The sequence below is a fragment of the Poecilia reticulata genome, chromosome 14 (assembly GCF_904066995.2).
Source record: "Poecilia reticulata chromosome 14, P_reticulata-male-v2, whole genome shotgun sequence".
Classification (NCBI taxonomy): Eukaryota; Metazoa; Chordata; class Actinopteri; order Cyprinodontiformes; family Poeciliidae; genus Poecilia; species Poecilia reticulata.
The window spans coordinates 19,375,253-19,393,149 of NC_088843.1; the positions used below are offsets into that span (position 1 = coordinate 19,375,253).

Consider the following 17,897-nt stretch of genomic DNA (forward strand, 5'->3'; position numbering starts at 1 on the left):
CGACTTATGTTTGTGTTTATAGATAAGCTGCAAGAATATACTGTGGTTCTATTTGGTACCTTTTGAATATATTAATTTTACTTCAGTCATTCTATTTCTTTGTGAATTTCACAGATTTTATAAATAATTTTTTAAATTATATTAGTTGTTAGAAATATGTACATTTTCCAAAAATGAACAGCTCTGTAAAGTGTACGCATCCTTAAGATTCGGTTCCCCTGTAAGACTCAGCAGTTCCATCACTAGTTAGTTTAGATTTGTCCTTTGGCTTCTTCTCTGTCTACGCTGCTGTGACTTTAAGAGGCCGCAGAGCGGAGGGGAGTCCTCTGTTTACATTGCAACAGCTGGGTGGGGCTGCCGATGCTCCAACGCCGCTCGCGCTTCCTGCTTATTTCAGAGGAGCGCGAGACCACGCGGAGCCTGTCACGCGCGATGTCTGCCGCAGAGTGGAAGCAGAAATGCGAGGCGGAGTGGGGTCTGCAGGGCGTCCCGATGCCTGACGCTGTGGACTGGAAGTCCGTGTATGAAGCCAAGCCGCTGGGACGGAACCTGCTGAAGAACCCGGCTCCTATCGGTACCACTTCACTGTCACACTCAAGTTTCTGTCCTGTCATGATTCACAGCAGGCTACTGGGCTGGTTCCGAAGCTGTTTTACAGATTCGGGCCGAATCAGAAGGCGTAAAGCTACCAGAGGGAAAAGTTCTTAAAAGTAAGAAGAACTGGCTCGGAGTTTCCTGTTGAGTCAGTTGTGACGGGAAGGGAGCAGTCAGCTTCCAGAGTACACTGTCACAATTTCAAAACCCGTTTGACTCTGAGATTTCAGTTCTATAAACTTTTCCTGCTGTTTATGATCTCAGGTCACACTGATAACCACTTTCTCAGAAAATATGAAGGGGAAAAGAAGTTAGTTTGCAGGTGGGGATAGAAAACAGTCTTGAGTTACATTATTCTTTTAGATTTCTGAAACTTTGCTCTGGGTTGTAACAGTGCATTCATGCAATCCTGTTGAAAAAATGTGGTAACATAAGGAAAAGCCTGACTGCAGTGACTAAAATTTGTTCAGAGGGCTGGAAAGTTAAAAGCTTCCTTATTTCAGAGCTGAGGTGTGTCTTAAAACTTGTCATCAATGATCCTGACTAGAGCCTAACATTTGTACACACCCAGTAATCCTATTCAGAAGAATGGGACTATTGTTTTTGAGTTGTGATGCTTTCCTTGGGGTTCCTGAGGTCATAGTGGTGCATTGCCTCTTCCTACAGGGTTTAGTAAGGACACCCCTCCGCCTGAGCCCGAGTATCCAGATGCTCCTCCAGGTGGACCTCCCCGCTTTCAGCCTGAAGGTGAGAGACGGAGCTAATCAGCCTCTTTTTGTAAAAAAAAAAAAAAAAAAAAAAAAAAAAAAGTACATTTTGGTGAACTAATCTTTTAAATCTCAGGTAACTTTGCTAGCTGGACCACGAAAACAGAGGTCCTGCCTTATGACACCAGTGGCATCCCAGAGGGCGTTGTGGTCTGTGGGTTGCCGCAGCACAGGTGGGTTTTGCTGAACATTAACAAGGATTATCTTTAAATATACTGTACACACTGCTATTAAAACTAAGCTGTGGGCTTAGCTTAAAAAAGAAAAAAGCAGCAGTACACAGAATTTACTGCCATGTGGTTTCGCCCTCAGCTGGTTCACCTTGGAGCAGGTTGTGGACCTGAAGGCAGAGGGACTGTGGGATGAGCTGCTGGACAAGTTTCAGCCTGAAATAGTCATTCAAGATTGGTAGGTCACTGAGCACTCGCCTCCACTCCAACTCTAAAAATAATATTCATAGAATATACTTTATTGATCCCTTTTAATTAAACCAACAACCAGTCTCCTAATTAGAGTGGTTTACTAATAATTAGTGTCGTGCATCTTGCGAGGCGAGTCATGTGTGTTGTTACGTCATCAGGTATGAGGAAAGTCAGCTGCACGATTACATCTATGAGCTGCATGTAAAGCTGCTGGCTGCAGACAAAACGACAATCATCTCACTGCACACAGCTAAGCCCAAAGAGAACATGAGTGTTTACTCCCACAACTGGAAGGAGGTACTTTTTTGTTGTTGTTGTTTTTTTTTCTAGTCCATTCCGATTGCTACGTTGATTCACCTGTGACTGGATTTTTTCACTGCCTGTTTTGGCCTGCAGGTGTCTCACGTGTTCTCCAGCTACGGACCCGGTGTGAGATACGTCCACTTCCAGCACAGACTGAAGAACAGCTTCTTAAACGACTTCTTCCCCACACGCTTCACTGACAGCTCTGTCATTGTGAAGCCAGTCAGAAGCAGTTCATAGGTTTAAGCTCCTAACGGAAACGTAGCTGCTAGGTCAGGTCAGCTTTATAAAGAACATAATAAATGTTGCACTACATTTATTGTGTAGTGCAACAGTCTTACCATTAATAGTCTTACAATTAACTTCTTACTTTGTGCAATTGTTGGTTTGGAGTAATTTTTTTGACATATTTCACATTTGTTCTTAGGTGGATTTACCTGTGGGGAACCAACACATTATTGTGGCTTCATACAAACATTGTATTGTTGGTTTGAGTTGACACCTGCATGAAATGGGTGTACAGGGTGGGCACGCTAACCACGAATTAAACAAAAGCATTTGTTTCAAAATGCAAAACCACACGAGGTTGATGATAATCAAATGTTTTTCATACTGCCAATTTAGTGTAGTCACATAAAGGGCTTTTACAAACGGCTCCATTTCAAATGAAGTTACATGGGATACAGTTTGGTTCAGTTTGATTCAGTCCAGGTAGTGTAAATTTATATAAATGCAATTCAATCCTAATGTCCATTAATTGGAAATGATTAACTATGATACAGTGCAAACATAGTCAGTTTACCATAAAAAAAAAAGTTGAGTTGGAGTCCAAAATTAGTCAGATCACTTTCAGATTTATATGCATTTTATGCATATAAATCTAGAAGGAAGGAAGTCAGACCAGTATCTCTCAAAAGGCATTAAAACAAAATGTAAAAAAAGACAAGAAATGTTTGTTGGGGGAACATTTTTTTTTATTAATTACATTTTAGAATTAAAATAAAATTACATTTCAAAAATAATTTATACCCTGCTTAATATTTTTTGGTATCAAGCAGTCAAACACTTCTTCTAAATGCCGACTAGCTTTTTGCTTGTCTCTGCTTGTATTTTGTTCTGAAAAATGTTTTATTTACATTTATTGGCATATTAAAATTAATACCTTTCTCAACAATCATTGGATAAAAAAAATGTCATTGCAGCAATTAAAATCTTATTTCTGACCAAATTTTTACACTTTTTCTTTTGCAACCAGTTAAAAGTCTTGGAAGAGCCAATACCTCTTTGCCATCACCTTCATTGCAGGATCTGTCTGGTGTTGAATCTTTTTAAGCTCTTTAGTTTATTTAAATATTTAAACCGTTTTTGTGTGATGTGTTTTGAATTTTGTCAGTAATCTTAACTTGCAACGTTTCTTGAATAATTGTAGGTACAACGTATTATTGTGAAATGATCTTACATTCTCTTAGTGTATCTGGCACATATCTGTTGTGCCAGATGCACAGACTGGAAGTATTTATTTGCTAAAATTTGGTAACACGCACCAAATAGTGACATTTGTATCTGAGTTTTGCAAACCTTCTGAGTTCATTTTTAAATATCATTCAAAGTTGTTCTATTTTATGTCCGGCCCAATCAAAACTATTCAGTAATTAGTAAATAACTAACAAACTGACTAAATGATAACTATTACTTGTAAGCTGATTTAAAAGTTATTTTTCTCACTTTGACTCACGTGAGTGACTTAAAACAAATTCCAGCCTTAAATATATCGCATATGAAACTATATTTTTACTTTTACTAAGTGGAGTAAAGGTATCTAAAGCTAAATATTGAAAACGATGACAAAGTACTGTGACCACAGGAGGCAGTCTGTTCAACACAAAGACGAGCAAACGGTGCAGATGAGAACTGTTCTCGGCTCGTGCTGCCTTCACTTGCACCAACAGCGACATTTAGACTGTCTGTACCACCATTTATATGTAATGTTGCTGCCTAAAGAAAAGCGGTTTCAGATGTTGGTTAGTATTAATAATGACAGAAAGTAGTCACATTGATGTTATTTTCAAATAGACACTGATATTCGCTACTTGTTAAACCTCCGACGTTGGATATCACGAGCGGACCCTGAAGGCAGCACGTCATCCGCCGCGTGCGCTCCCGACAGCTCCAGCCACTGTCAGTTAACGACAATGAGAGGGAACCCGAAAACTCGCTGTGTGAGTTCAGGCGTGTCTCAGAAAGGGGAGAGCTCAACCGGGTGATAATTTTTTAGAACTTCCACCGGTTATGGCAGCTTTTGGTGGAGCCACGCCGCGAAGCTGAAGGTAAGAACCGGGGGAAAGGAGATTGGAGTAGCGGCTGCTGAACAGAGACTAGTTGGTCACCCAGTCTGAAGTGTGATATCAAGAAATTAGCAAAAATTTCACTCCATAGCAAAAGTGTCTATTTAACTATTTAAAAAAAAAAGCTTTTGAGGGCGTTATTGAAAAAATAAGCTGTTTTTTGTTTTCCACGATGGAAAATTACTCATTTGCAAATAGTTTTTTAATTTTGCTGGAACAAAATAGAAAAATAAACCAGTTGGTTAAAATTGTGCATTCACACTCAACTAGTTTATAGCTATCGGTTGTATATCATATTTTTATGTTTGTCAAATTCTTGACTCATTTTTTTATTCTTTTGTGAAAAGCTATTTCACCGTTATCATGAATATTTACTAGATTTGATCATTTCTAGTTCATAATCTAAACATCTAAGAAAGGAAAGGTCAAACCTGGACTAAGGTCCACTTGTTTTTCCTCAAATTGTTTCCAGGAGAGCTGTGACCTAAGGAATGTTAAACAAAATGATCTAAGTGGTACTTTTGGCCTGTAGTCCTTTAATTTTTCATACTTTTCAAAACTGAATTATTCTTTCAGTCTGACACATTCTTTAAAATATTTTATTTTTGAGAAAGAAAAAAAGGCTATTTGTGAAACAGTTAACCCAACTTGATGTTTTCAAGCAGGATCAGGTCAAAGATGTTTCAAAAATTTAAAATTATTAAAAATATAACAATTTCTGAAATCATACTGTTCTTTTAGATTTTGATCTCAAGATTATCAAATGTTTCTACAATTCTTTGAAAGCAAAAAAAAAAAGATCTCTCATTCAAAGGCTAAATTGGATTCGACCTTTGGGGATGTAATTGTAACTTATCTAAAAATGCTGAACTACTCACAGCAACCTTTATCAGCCACAGAAATGCCCATCTACGTAAGAGTTACTGATGGAAAAGGTGCTGTTGACTGCACTGTACAAAACGTAACAGGAATATTACAGGTCTTTTATTATCTCAGATTACATTTAAATATGCAATTTTATTTTCGTCAGTGGTAAGAGAATGTTATTCTAGAAGCGTTTGCAGTGTAAATACATGCATGCTTCTGCACCGTAAACACCGTTGTTCATGGAACAATGGGCCACATTACACCTCACGTTTCTCTCACATTTCCTGTACAGTGAATCTGTAGAACTGTACAGATGATCCGACTCTCCATCCTTTCATCTGCTTGATTTCAGGAAGTTAGGACCTACAGATGGCTCTCCTCTATCCCCAGTCAATTGGATGGCCTTGCCTTTATTGCCAAGACAATAGCCAAGAACATGATAACATACAGTATACTCTGGATGTTCCTTCCTGTAACTGTGATCTGAGATTTGGAATTTTTTTTTATTTATTATAGTTAACATTGCATTGGTTAGGTTACAATAACACTTTGCTGTAATGTATTGTTAAGTTCTGCCTCTCTGGTGGGTTGGAGAGAACAGCGAGGATCAATTTTGTTGTCACTGAATTCCAGGTTTATTATCTCCCCACATTTTGTTAACATTTAGTTGGTGCTACTTTGGACAACAGGAGGCAGTGATGGACAAAAGGGTGTGATTAGTTAATTTTATATGGTTGTTTCTTTTTTCCTCTGGAGCTTGTCATACAGTCAATAAACAACAGAAATTTAAAAAAAAGTATTTAAGTAATATTTAGTGACTTTTACCACTTAGTTTTTTTTCCTCGCATTTGAAACTTAAGCCTCTATATATTTCATTAGCATTTTATGTCATAAACCATCACAAAGTCAAAAGAAAACAAAATCTTTACACAGAAATGAAAGTGTTTTTTTAACCCCTTTTACAATGGTGTCCCTAATTGAAATCAAGACCAGGTGACTTCTCAAGACCAAATTGTCTTGAGAAGTCATCTATTTAGTACAAAAAGCTATCTGGTGTGTGATTTAATCTCTGAAAGCTCAAGCAACAGCATGAACACCAAGGAACATAGCAGACAGGTCAGGGAGGAAGTTGTGGAGAAGTTTGCATGGAAACATGGTAGTGGCGTCATGTTGCTGTGGGACCAACTTCTTCAGCTGGAGTAGAGATGTTGGTCAGAATTGATGGCAGGATGAGTGAAGTTTAAAAGAAAGCCTCTTTGAGGTTGACTTGGGACAGGGCAGAGATTTACCTGCCCACAGGACTGTAACCTTGAAAATATCCATCCATTTTCTTTACACCCTTGTCCCTCAGTGGGGTCGGGAGGGTTGCTGGTGTCTATCTCCAGCTAACGTTCCGGGTGAGAGGCGGGGTCACCCTGGACATGTTGCCAGTCTGTCACAGGGCAACACAGAGACACACAACCATGCACACACACACACATACTCACACCTAGGGCAATTTGGAGAGGCCAATTAACCTGACAGTCATGTTTTTGGACTGTGGGAGGAAACTGGAGTACCCGGAGAAAACCCATGCATGCACAGGCAAAACATGCAAACTCCGTGCAGAAAGACTCGGGCCGGAAATCGAACCCAGAACCTTCTTGCTGCAAGGCAACAGCTCTACCAGCTGCGCCACTGTGCAGCCCTACCTTTAAAATACAGCCAGAGAATATATTATATTTATTGATGAATATATCAAACCATATTTATTCATAGTGGCTTAGTCAAAGTCCAAAAATATAACTGAGAATTTGGGGCAAGACTTGAAAATTGTTATTTAGACTTTCAGTCCAGTCTGACTAAAATCTCCATCCAGATTTGAGGTATTAATTCAAAAATGAATGGGTAAAGATGTTAATCTCTAGATTAAAAGCTAGAAACAAAAGAGATTTGTTTGAGATGTTAAGACTCAGGGAACTGCATACAAATTCATGGCACTTTTCAGACTCAGGCCCATGTAAAACAAAATTGTCATTTTCCTTTGACTTCACACATCTGCTTTGTGTTGGTGTATGGCATAACATCTCCATAAAATACACCACATATTGTGGTTGTATTTTAAATCTGTGGTGTGTGTGGCTACGTTTCCAAGGCAACCATACACTGATGGTCACATGGGAGAAGGGCACGGTGAAACGACCGGTTGCTTATGTCTGAACCGTGAACGGTGTTTGTTCATATGATATCGTCAGATCGTTTTGCATATTCTCACTGATGTTGATGTTTCGAGCAGTACACTGAATATTGCATAACAGGTGTCCCTGTCTGGGTTCATGGTGAAGTTGAGAACACTGCTCCTTCTAAGGTGACAGGGCCACTGGTGGCTAAGCAGAGTGACTCAGGTAATGGAAACCTGCGGAGCTGCTGTCTGCTGGCTGTCAGCCGCTCGTCTCCCGACCCCTCTCTGAGAGCCTCACCTCTGACCCCATGCAGCCTCCTTCAGCACTGAGGTTTAAGTGGAGAAGTCTCGGGAAAATTAAGTTTTGTGCAACTGCTGAAACAAGAGTTGGGGATCACTTAGTGAGTCCAAAGGGACCCGTTTTTCATCAAAATTAAATGAGTAACGCAATAGAAACCTGCTAACTTCTTACTTCCTGTCACTGAAGACTCCAACAACTGTCTCTTTAATTGATCTGATATGCCATTTAAGTTTCTGCTACTTCCTGTATCATCTTTCTGTTATAAAATGTAAACAAAACCAACCTCTGTCTAATGTGAAAACACTTTTGAATCTGCGAAGCTATATATCGTGAAGTTCTTGGCGATGTCCTCAGGTTCACCAAAAGCTTTGAGGCACAAGTGAAATGCCTCGATCTCAGTTGTAGACAGCTGAATGTGTCAGCCCTCACATCTGAACTATCTTCACCCAGGTTTTATGCAATGTCAGTCTTAGTAGGTTGGACATCGTAATGTATATGTATCAGTTTCGACTTTAATTTAATCTGTGTCATTTTCAAAGTCACCCACCGATGGCATCATGACGGCCTCTTTTTCCTCTTCATGCACACAGTATTAGTAGGCCTGCCACAATAACTAATTCTGCTGGGCAATAAATTGTGCCAGGAGATATAGCGATAAACAATAATATTGTTGATTGAGACCGTTTTCAATTTATCTAGCGGTAATGGCATAATAATCCGCACCCTCTCTTGCCAATGAATGAGACACATGGCGATCTGGAGTAGGCATGAGCTAGTTATTGGTAACAAGGTAAGGGCTGGGCAACATGGCTGAAAAACCTGTCATGAAATAAGTGTTGTATTTTCAGCCAAAGCTCTCAGTCCTAGAGTGAACAAGATATTCCACAAGAAAGTTGTGGAACAACCTGTAGTGGCTGTGAAGGTTATCAAGAAGATCACGCTTAAGATCAACCAGGATTGCCACACGATATAGATAATTATTGATCAATTTTTTGTTTTAAAGATCTAAAATACTGCCAAACTCGTGATGTGACCTTTACTTTTTTATCCACAATTTCCTCTCGAACTGTTGTACTCATTTTCCCCTTTGACTCCACCCTGATCTTTATTATTATTAAGCAGCTATAGGACACATTGTCAAAACATGAAACTTCTCCTTCTTCTCAGATGTACTGTGTGGATTCTGTGGATGGTTGAGATTTTATAGTCAAGCGTACCTAATATCCTACATTTCTTAACAAATTCCTTCATTTCTCACAATCCTAAAGGACTCTAGCAAGTTTGATGAGCTAGTTTGGCATCTAGGTCTGTTTCATCTACCTCATAACTGTCAGTGTTGAGCTGCAGTCTCACCATGCATCTTTGAGACAGTTTGCACTGTTTCTTGTGCGAGTCAGTCACTGAGTACATGTAAATTGTTGTAGGCAGGATAAATTAGAAACCCGGGCACTGAAAACAGATCAGTACACGTGAGGTACTGAACATTGCGACAGTGTTCATACCGCACTGTAAGCTAAGCCTTGTGCTCAGCCAGGCCTGCACTGCTGCTGTACAGATTGATGGTGATTTTGAGTCAGTGGAAACAGAGGCAGTGCACTGACATGTTGGAAAGCAATTAACTGTTCTGTGGTACTGATTGAGCTGCTGTTGTTAATTTATTGTTAGGCACTCTGAGAGATGGATAATCATGGCCTGACTGCAGCATTGGGTTTAGTGCAGAGCCATAGCCAAACTCATGACAGCCAGTCCTGACAGGGGAAAACTATTACTTCACAAAACATTGGCTTAGGAATAAAATAAAGGGCACACCAAAGCCCTGTGGAAATACCAGGAGTAGAGAGATGAGGACTTGTGAACACACTAATTTCTGCTTAGTATTTACGGGTTCAAGGAAGCTGAAATGACATAGATAATAGTTACTCTGCTCACACAGATTGTTTCTCTTCAATCAATGTTAGCACACTGGGTCTATTCTTTGAAATATCTCCATTTTGTATGATTTTGCTTGGTTGGTCTTTTAGATTCTGAGCACATTGTATCCGTCAGCCCTGCATGCTGTGAGCAGCAAGGAGGCCTCCCTCTAACATGTTTAACCCGCTTAAACATTTGCAGAGGTTCCTCTGGAAAATTTCATGCAATGGAAACTGCTCGGTACGATAACATTTTAACAGACTTTAGTCTACTTTGTATAACCTCTTTTTTATTATAAAAAGTAAACCAAGAAAAAAAACACAAGTTTAGGCTAGAAAGAGTAAAAATAAAACCTAACAATGTTTTTCCACACCAATATTTCCATTTAACATCATTTCATTTATATCTGGATGTAAGAAGAATCAGCTAGATTCATTTGGTAGATAGATCACCATGGCAACAGCTGTTAACGTAATATCCTGCTCCGAAGCAGGTTAATTGTTCAGAGTTATATATATATATATATATATATATATATATATATATATATATATATATATATATATATATATATATATTTATTCTCTATATTTTTTTAAGAAATGTTATTTCAGACATATTAAACCTATCTCTTTCTTAGACGTCAGCCAGACTTTTCACAGGAACACACATCAAGTCGGAGTTAGATTTAGCAAAGCAACATCATAACCACCCATTATCTCTGAGTGAAGCTTTAGGTTTTGTTGAATTTTCAAGCATAATAAAACCCGACTTTGTTGAACTTGTTTCATACTGTGCCTCTCAGTAAAATTCAGCTTTACACATCCCGCTATAACCTTATTCGTGAACAAAAAGACAGTTAAACTGCTGCTTAAACTACTGTTTAACTTCACAACTTCTTTGTTCATAAAGGAAGCAAATTCTTGAAGTGGCAGAAAATGACATGTTTTTCAAAATATATTTTATAAATAACAGTCTGACAAGTATGATGTTTCTTTTGGATTCAGCTCTCCAGAGTTAATACTTTGTAGAACTTTTTTTTTTTATTTTGTCATTACAGCTGCAAGTCTTTTGAGATATGCGTTGTGTAGCTTTGCACATCTGCACTCTTTTGATTACCCTGCTTTTATAATATTTGAAGCTAAGTCAGATTTATTCATAGAGTTAATTTTTGAATATCAGTTTTCGAGTCTTTCCACATTTTTTTATGTCTAAAATTTTATTAGGCCATTCTAACACATCACTGCCCTGAACTAAACAATTTTATTGATGCACTAGCTGTTTCAGGGAAAGTTAACCTCTGCCTCAGGATTAGGTTTTGTAGCTTGCAACATGTTTTCTTCCAGAAGTGCTCTATGTCTAGCTAAATCTATTTTCCCATTAACTCTAAAACCGTTTAATTGTCCATGCAGAAGAAAAGCACCCTTACGGCATGATGCTGTAGCCACCATGTATCAACAATGTGGTGGTATCTGCATAAATAGCGTGGCAGGTGTGCCACTCAGTATATGTCTACTGTGAGCAAAAGTAGGCCAGAAAGTTAAATTGTGGTCTCATTTGACAAGAATACCTTTTTCCTCATTTTCTATCTACCCCACCCAGGCTATGGCATTGCCATCTGTCTTTTAACAATGATTTTCCACTTGCCATTCTTCCGTAAAGAAGAAAAAAGAATGACATTCTTCCATTCTTCTTTCTTCTTCTTTTCCCTGCTGTCTCTGCACCCTTTTCTTCCCTTGCTGCAGAAGAAAACCACCTTTAAGGCATGATGCTGTGACCAACATGTATCGACACTGTAGTTGTGTCTGCATCGTGTGGTAGGTGACCCACTCTGTGTTTTTCCACTTGCCATTCTTCCACAAACACCCTATGTGGTAACACTTTATTTGAAGGGGTGTGCATAAGACTGACGTGACACTGTCATAAACATGACATAACATCTGTCATGAACATAAAGAAGTCTTTATGAATTTTTATGACAGTTGTCATGAAGTGTCATTTGGTAAGTAATGAGACTTTTAATGCAAAGTTGCTCTAAAAGTTGCATTAAAAGTGCCAACTTTGCATGATTTTGTAAATTATGATAATTTAGTGACATTCATAAAGACTTCTTTATATTCATGACAGATGTTATGTCAGGTTTTTGACAGTGTCATGCTGACATGACATTGTCAAAAACATGACATAACACCCCTTCAAATAAAGTGTTACCCCATAGTTTTTTGAGTCCCTGCCATGTTATGGTCGATTTGCAATTGTGTTTTTGATGATGGATTGAACATAATCAAATCTATTAATTTGATCCCTTCCCTCAGTTTGGATGAGCACCTAATGTGTCTTTTCACAGTGTTTATGAGTTCTGGATGGCTGTGTATGGCTTGGTCATTAAGAATTGGATACAGACATTAGCATTGTGTTTGTGTGGTTTCTTTTTAACATGTAGCTTCATTCTGCTGTGGTCTGAGTAAGTCAAGGTATGATGTGAACTAGGTTTATGTGGTAAACTGGCCGTGGGAAGGTGTTGCTGACAAATGAGCATGGTGAAGGGGCAATAAAGTGTTGCTGGGAGATGGAAACACCAGGTGAGTACTACAGCCACAGCAGTGTTATGATTGTCTTCACACTCCAGGAAGTCTTCTAAATATTCTAGCTGCTAGCCAGTCATACAAATTGTGGGGAGGGTAGTTCATAAAGCCTTTATAAAGAGGCAAAGTAAAACTGAGATTTCAGAATATGCAAAAAACTCAGTTGTGACAACAAAAGATCAAATAGATAGATTTAATGCCTTGTTACTGATTTGGCTTGGTCACACTCTGTCTGTGTGTCTGCCTGTGTGGCCAGATGGATTATTTTACACTCTGATTCATCTGGTTCATTGACAGACCTACAGTAGCGAGCCAAAGCCCTGTGTTATTTATTAAAGGGACGGATCCTTTTCCTTTCTTTGCTTCGGCGGCAAACAGAAAGAAAATAGAACGCTGAGACAGTCTAATAGCCTTGATTTGGCTGTAAACCGATCAGAGGTTGTTCTTGTAATTGAGGTGTTTTAGCAATTTGGCTTGATTGGACCAATTTCCTCCCAGAGTGAATTAAGGCTGAAGTATTTTAACTATATATATTTTATGACTCTTCATAAGAACGTCGAACAAAAAAAAAACTAATTTTCAGCCATTTTAAACGCCTTATGTACATTAATTACTCGGAGTCTACTGATGATTTTGTGCAGTTCAAAGTTTTAAATGTACTTTGCCCACCAGGCCTAGAATGAACTTATATATATCTTTCCTGACATTGTTTGCTTTGGTTGTTTTTAGCCATATCACATTTCTTTCTGATAAATCTTTGGTATTTGAGTTCAAAGTGCACACAAAGCCCTACACCTTTAGTCTTAAATTATAACTGCCTCTTCGTCTTTGAAGACAAGAGGAACAAAGACATAAATCCCCATCCTTGTAGTAGAAGCAATGGATTGCAACCTGTAGATATCCTTACTCTTATAATAGCCTTCATCTTGGCAAAAAGAAAACTTGCTGCATTATCACAGTTTTGTGGTAACAGCAACAAAATACTTCCAGCTGCCATTAAAACTGGACAGATTTAATTCTATCTAGAACCTAAGTCTAAATAGAATTAAATTTGCATAATTTATGGTTATCACAAATGATGCACTGGTATCACTGGTAGGGTGCATTCAGTGGTCAGCACCAACTGAATGCTAGCTCTGTGTTGTAGTTGTCTGAATGAACAGAAAATGCACCACTGTGGAAACCTTCTAGCTTCTTACAGCTTCCACACTGAAGAGTGTTGTCAGGATAACCTTTTAGCTCTTACTCTGTGGTGCGTTCACTGGTCAGAAGAACAGATTTTCCATTTTCAGACCATCTGTTTCCCAATCGGGGCAAGTTAAGCCGAAAATCATCTGCTTTTGATTACCGGCTAATTTCTTGGATACCTCTGAATAGAACCCAACAAAACTTAGAATTAAAAAAGTCTTGATTCACAGAGACCCATCCCCACAATACCTGAATAATGGCCCTGATTGCTCAGAGTTTTAGCAGGAGCACAATATACTGCAAAGGAATATTTGCAGTATTTAAACTGGTGATTTGAATATTGGGACTGTTTTAGTTGTTCAGAAGCATGCGATTATGTGTTACCTTACAATCAGTGTGCTGACACAGGCTTTGATTGACATGCTTTGAAATGGATACACGGGATGGCATAGGATTACATGTGAGAACAGATTACACTCTGAAAAGGTGAAGTAAGTTAAACAACTTACAGTAGAATTCAATTTGTCCATCAAATATAGTTTGTTCTTGTTTACCAGCATGTGGCATGTTCTCAATACCTTCCTGGAAGTTTATTTAGATATCTAAACAAAGTATATTATTTATCAGCATTTATGAAAATATAAGCAAATTGCAATGAGTTCTAGACTATATTTCCCTCCATTTTTCTGGAAGATATATCATTTTATTCATGCCAATATTTTACAGATCTGACTGTAATGGCTGATCCATTGATGTTATAAGTAGAGCAACTTGACGCAACAAGTTGATCTATGCTACATGTCACTGCCTGCATTTACAGTCAAACGCACAACCACAAAAGGATGTTAATCTGGTGTTCAGAAGATGTTGAGTTTGCCCACCTTTCTTCCTGTGACTCAGACTGCATAGAGCTGCTGTTATTGATTACCTGAATGATTTATCTCACCTTTACAGCTGAGTGATCTGAACATGTGAAGGAACCTCCCCTGTCTCGCAGCACCCCTGTGTCTGCGTACGGGAAGGAAATATTAAACTGTGAAAGGTGCTAACTCCTTTCTGCTGGCACTCCTATCAGTGTAAGATAAACCAGGCAATCACTTATCGCCGGTGCTGACAGACAGTGGCTGTGACAGAGGCAGTAAGGGGAGATGAGCTCTCTGTTCTCTGTGCATGAAGAGGGAAAGTGGACCAAAGAGCTATCACCGTCCAGCGACCTCTACCTCCCAGACATGAAACACTTGTAAGCAGAGAGTGAGTCTTATTTCTTACTTGTTTACTTATTGTTTTATTTATTTCTATATATATATATATATATATATATATAGAAATAAATAACAATAGAAACTAAACTAAATCGCATTTATCGCAGTATTCAGTATTCAGGTTTGTGAAAAACATCCATCTCCATGACAACAAAAGAAAAAGAATATTTGATTTGTGTTTGATGTGTTTAGATGAGGCAGCAGCAGTCTCAAATAATTCATTAAAAGAGCCAACTGATGAGTATTAACATAATAACTAACTGTTAAGGCCACCATCTAAAAATGTACCAAGGTACTTGTACGTGACACAAAAGGAATAGATATCCTGCGGTATTTAGATGAATGCATCTATCAATAATGCATCCAACCCTTCCAGTACCGGATCTTATCAGCACGCACTTGTCCTCCATCACAGCCCTACTGATTGCTGCCGGTCATCTTTGAGGACCAATCTGGTGTCATCTATCAAAACAAATCTGTTTTTTACCCCTGTAGGTCTAATAACATACCAAGATCATCTGTGGAGTTTGAGGATAGCATTCTGATGGTAAAGATCACTGTAACATGTTTAAGCCTGTGGTGAATAGATTTTCCTTGTTGTTCAGGTTTCATTTGATTACAAAAGTTTATATAAAATCAGTTTATATAATGTTACTCCCTCATCAAAAACATACTTGGAGTGTTGCCTTGATTTAGAGAAATCACTGAATCTCCATGGCAACCATTCAGCTGTGCAAAATGCCTGGGTGAGCCGATCGACGCCTCGGAGCTGCGGTTCCGATTTTCCACATTACCGAGCACCTCTCCCCAAAGACTCCCCCACTCAGTTCCTTCAGACTAGCCAGCAGCAATTAGCAAACACCTGGTGGAACTGTGCATCTGCTGAGCTTATTATGTGAGCCACTTCTCAGTGCAACACTAGTATAAACATTATTAAACGTCTAAACATGATGTGAGGATGTCCTGAAGGCAGAGTTTCAGAAAGAGCAGGAGTTTTTAAAGAGAGATAATCAAAAGTGTTAAATTACCAAGTCAAATTTTTAAATCATATTTGATATATATAGCATTTTTATAACAACTGAAGTTAACACAGTTACTTGATTATGCTTCACATACTATATCTACTATGTGGCTGGTAAATATATAATACTTCCCCTTTAAAATTTGTTTCTGGTTTTCCACTAAACTGAAAAAAACAACAAACAAGTTGATTGTTTCAATATCAAACACTTCAATAATACTTCAAATGAGTTTTGTACTTAATTATTTTTATTTTATCTGCTTTTTTAAACTATTTTCACTCTATGCCTATCTTAGGTTATGAGCTGTATTGTTTTCAAAGTGTAACTTTTATTGGGTTTTATTGGTGAGCGACCCAACCCACTACAGTACAGCAGGTGTAAAATGGCCCTCTGCCTGAGGCCGTGGTAACCATAGCAGACCTTGGAAAGTGAAATGCGATGCAGCAAGCCCTCTGGGCTGTGTTTCTGAATCACAACTCTATAATGAGCTAGCTGAGCTCGAGCTGCATCAAAGATGCAAAACCTAAGTATCTGTTTCAATGCACACTTTGGTCTGGTGGAATAAAGACTGCAGCTCTGCAGCAAAACTCTGGAATCTTTCAAGCGTTGAGTTTAGTTAACATTTCCAGGATCCGCCAACCTTGCTCCATAATGTTCAGTCTGACTGTGTTTGATGTAATGTTTGAACCATTCAGCATGTTCTATGCACTTAAAGAATGCTTTTGCCATTCCCTTCACACATTTGTTTACCTAGTAAAAATCAATGTATTCATTAACAATTTTTTTCTTAAGTTGAATTATGTCAATATTCAGCATAGTAAGGTTGTGCAACATTAGGAAATAACACTATAGTGCTAATTTTATTAAGTAGTGCAATGATGTTATCAGGTGCAATAAGTCCATCTTTTCCCTGACTCGCTCTTTCTCAGCTGTCATCGTTGTGCATCAACTACTCTAAGCCAAAGCTTTGGACACTGAGCATGTTTTGCTGTGATTTTCCTGAATACTGAATAAGGTTTGGCATTTATCATATTGTTTATAATTTATTGTGATATATTTCTTCTGTATTTATCATGTAACAGAAGTTTAAAATGTGCATCATGGACTTTTGTTGTTTGTCAGCTGTGATTGTTCAGGTGAGCAGCTGGAAGTGAATAGATGAGCCTGGTGTGTTTATCTTCAGCTGTGCTGTATGAACACGTAGTTAGAACTGCCTGTTAAACTCTGTGATTGAGGTTAAATATTTACTCCCACAAACTTCTCACAATACTTTGTTACAATTTTGTTCCATTCTGCTGACAGGCCTAGTGTGACTGTGCCATGTTTGTAGTTAGTTTGCTCACACCGTCTCTGCCCATAATTTTCCTACTGGGCCGAGATCAGGGCTTTGTAAAACTGATTTTAAAACTTTTACTTTTTTTAAAACTAATCTGGTTGTAGCGTAATTGTCCACATGGAAGATCCATTAGTGCCCAAGCTTTTCAGCCTTTCAGCCTGTGTTGCTACAGATCTGGTTTTACAGTTGATAAAGAGTATCTCTTACCCCGATGAACCAGACTTGTGGAAGACCTCTGACATGTTTGTTGAATTCTTTAGTTTGTTTTTATTCTGGAACTTCACAAAAGGTAGCATTATGTTAGAGGTGCATCTGGTAATGTTCAAAACCACTTCCTTTCACTTTAAACCTCTGCTACGCTTGTTGATCTGTCACCTTGGGGAAATGGTGGTACAAGTTCGTCAGGTAATCGGTGGGTTGTCGGTTCGAGCCCCTGCTCCATCTGACTGTGTCGTGCCATTGGGCAAGACACTTCACTCGCCTTGATGGTGGTCAGAGGGCCTGATGGCGTAGGTGCACGGCAACTTCGCTTCTGTCAGATTGCTCCAGGTGTAGCTGTGGCTACAATTAGCATGTGAATGACTGAGTGTAGTGTGAAGAGCTTTGGAGTCTCTGGACTTGATAAAGTACAACACAAGTACAGCACTGCCAATTACTATTTACAATGACAGTAAAATACAAATATGTTTGTGAGTATACAGAGACAAAATTGAATAAAGGGGGTGTTTGGACTTTTGCAAACTTTTACTAGTTTTTCAGAACCTTGCCAACCTAATCAACTATGGGTCAGTTACTGTGTTAAGGCCAACAAAGTATTTCTGTCATCTATGCAA

At 38.6% G+C, this 17,897-nt stretch overlaps 2 protein-coding genes across 6 annotated transcripts in view; both read left to right on the plus strand.

The window, feature by feature from the left end:
• Nucleotides 1-338: 338 nt before the first annotated feature.
• On the plus strand, nt 339-2,667 carry nccrp1 (P1, F-box associated domain containing). The gene is made up of 6 exons (XM_081615770.1): nt 339-574; nt 1,261-1,341; nt 1,438-1,534; nt 1,674-1,769; nt 1,942-2,080; nt 2,180-2,667. Exons 1-6 carry the CDS (start codon nt 361-363, stop codon nt 2,324-2,326), a joined length of 774 nt encoding a protein of 257 aa, XP_081471896.1. The 5' UTR covers nt 339-360; the 3' UTR covers nt 2,327-2,667.
• Nucleotides 2,668-3,251: 584 nt separating this feature from the next.
• The window catches only part of slc8a2a (solute carrier family 8 member 2a), a 30,061-nt gene continuing 15,415 nt past the window's right edge, over nt 3,252-17,897 (plus strand). For 4 of the 5 annotated variants that reach the window (XM_008428354.3, XM_008428358.3, XM_008428357.3 and 1 more), the window contains exon 1: nt 3,252-4,413. The gene's annotated coding sequence lies outside the window, so the exon portion shown is untranslated. Of the gene's footprint in view, nt 4,414-11,416; nt 11,489-17,897 lie in introns of all 5 variants that reach the window. The other variant, XM_008428355.3, reaches the window with a different exon arrangement.

Coding starts and splice junctions, on each gene's coding strand:
- nccrp1 (XM_081615770.1), top strand. CDS start 361: ATGCTCCAACGCCGCTCGCGCTTCCTGCTTATTTCAGAGGAGCGCGAG. Junction 575..1,260: donor GAAGAACCCGGCTCCTATCG/GTACCACTTCAC, acceptor CTCTTCCTACAG/GGTTTAGTAAGGACACCCCT. Junction 1,342..1,437: donor TCCCCGCTTTCAGCCTGAAG/GTGAGAGACGGA, acceptor TTTAAATCTCAG/GTAACTTTGCTAGCTGGACC.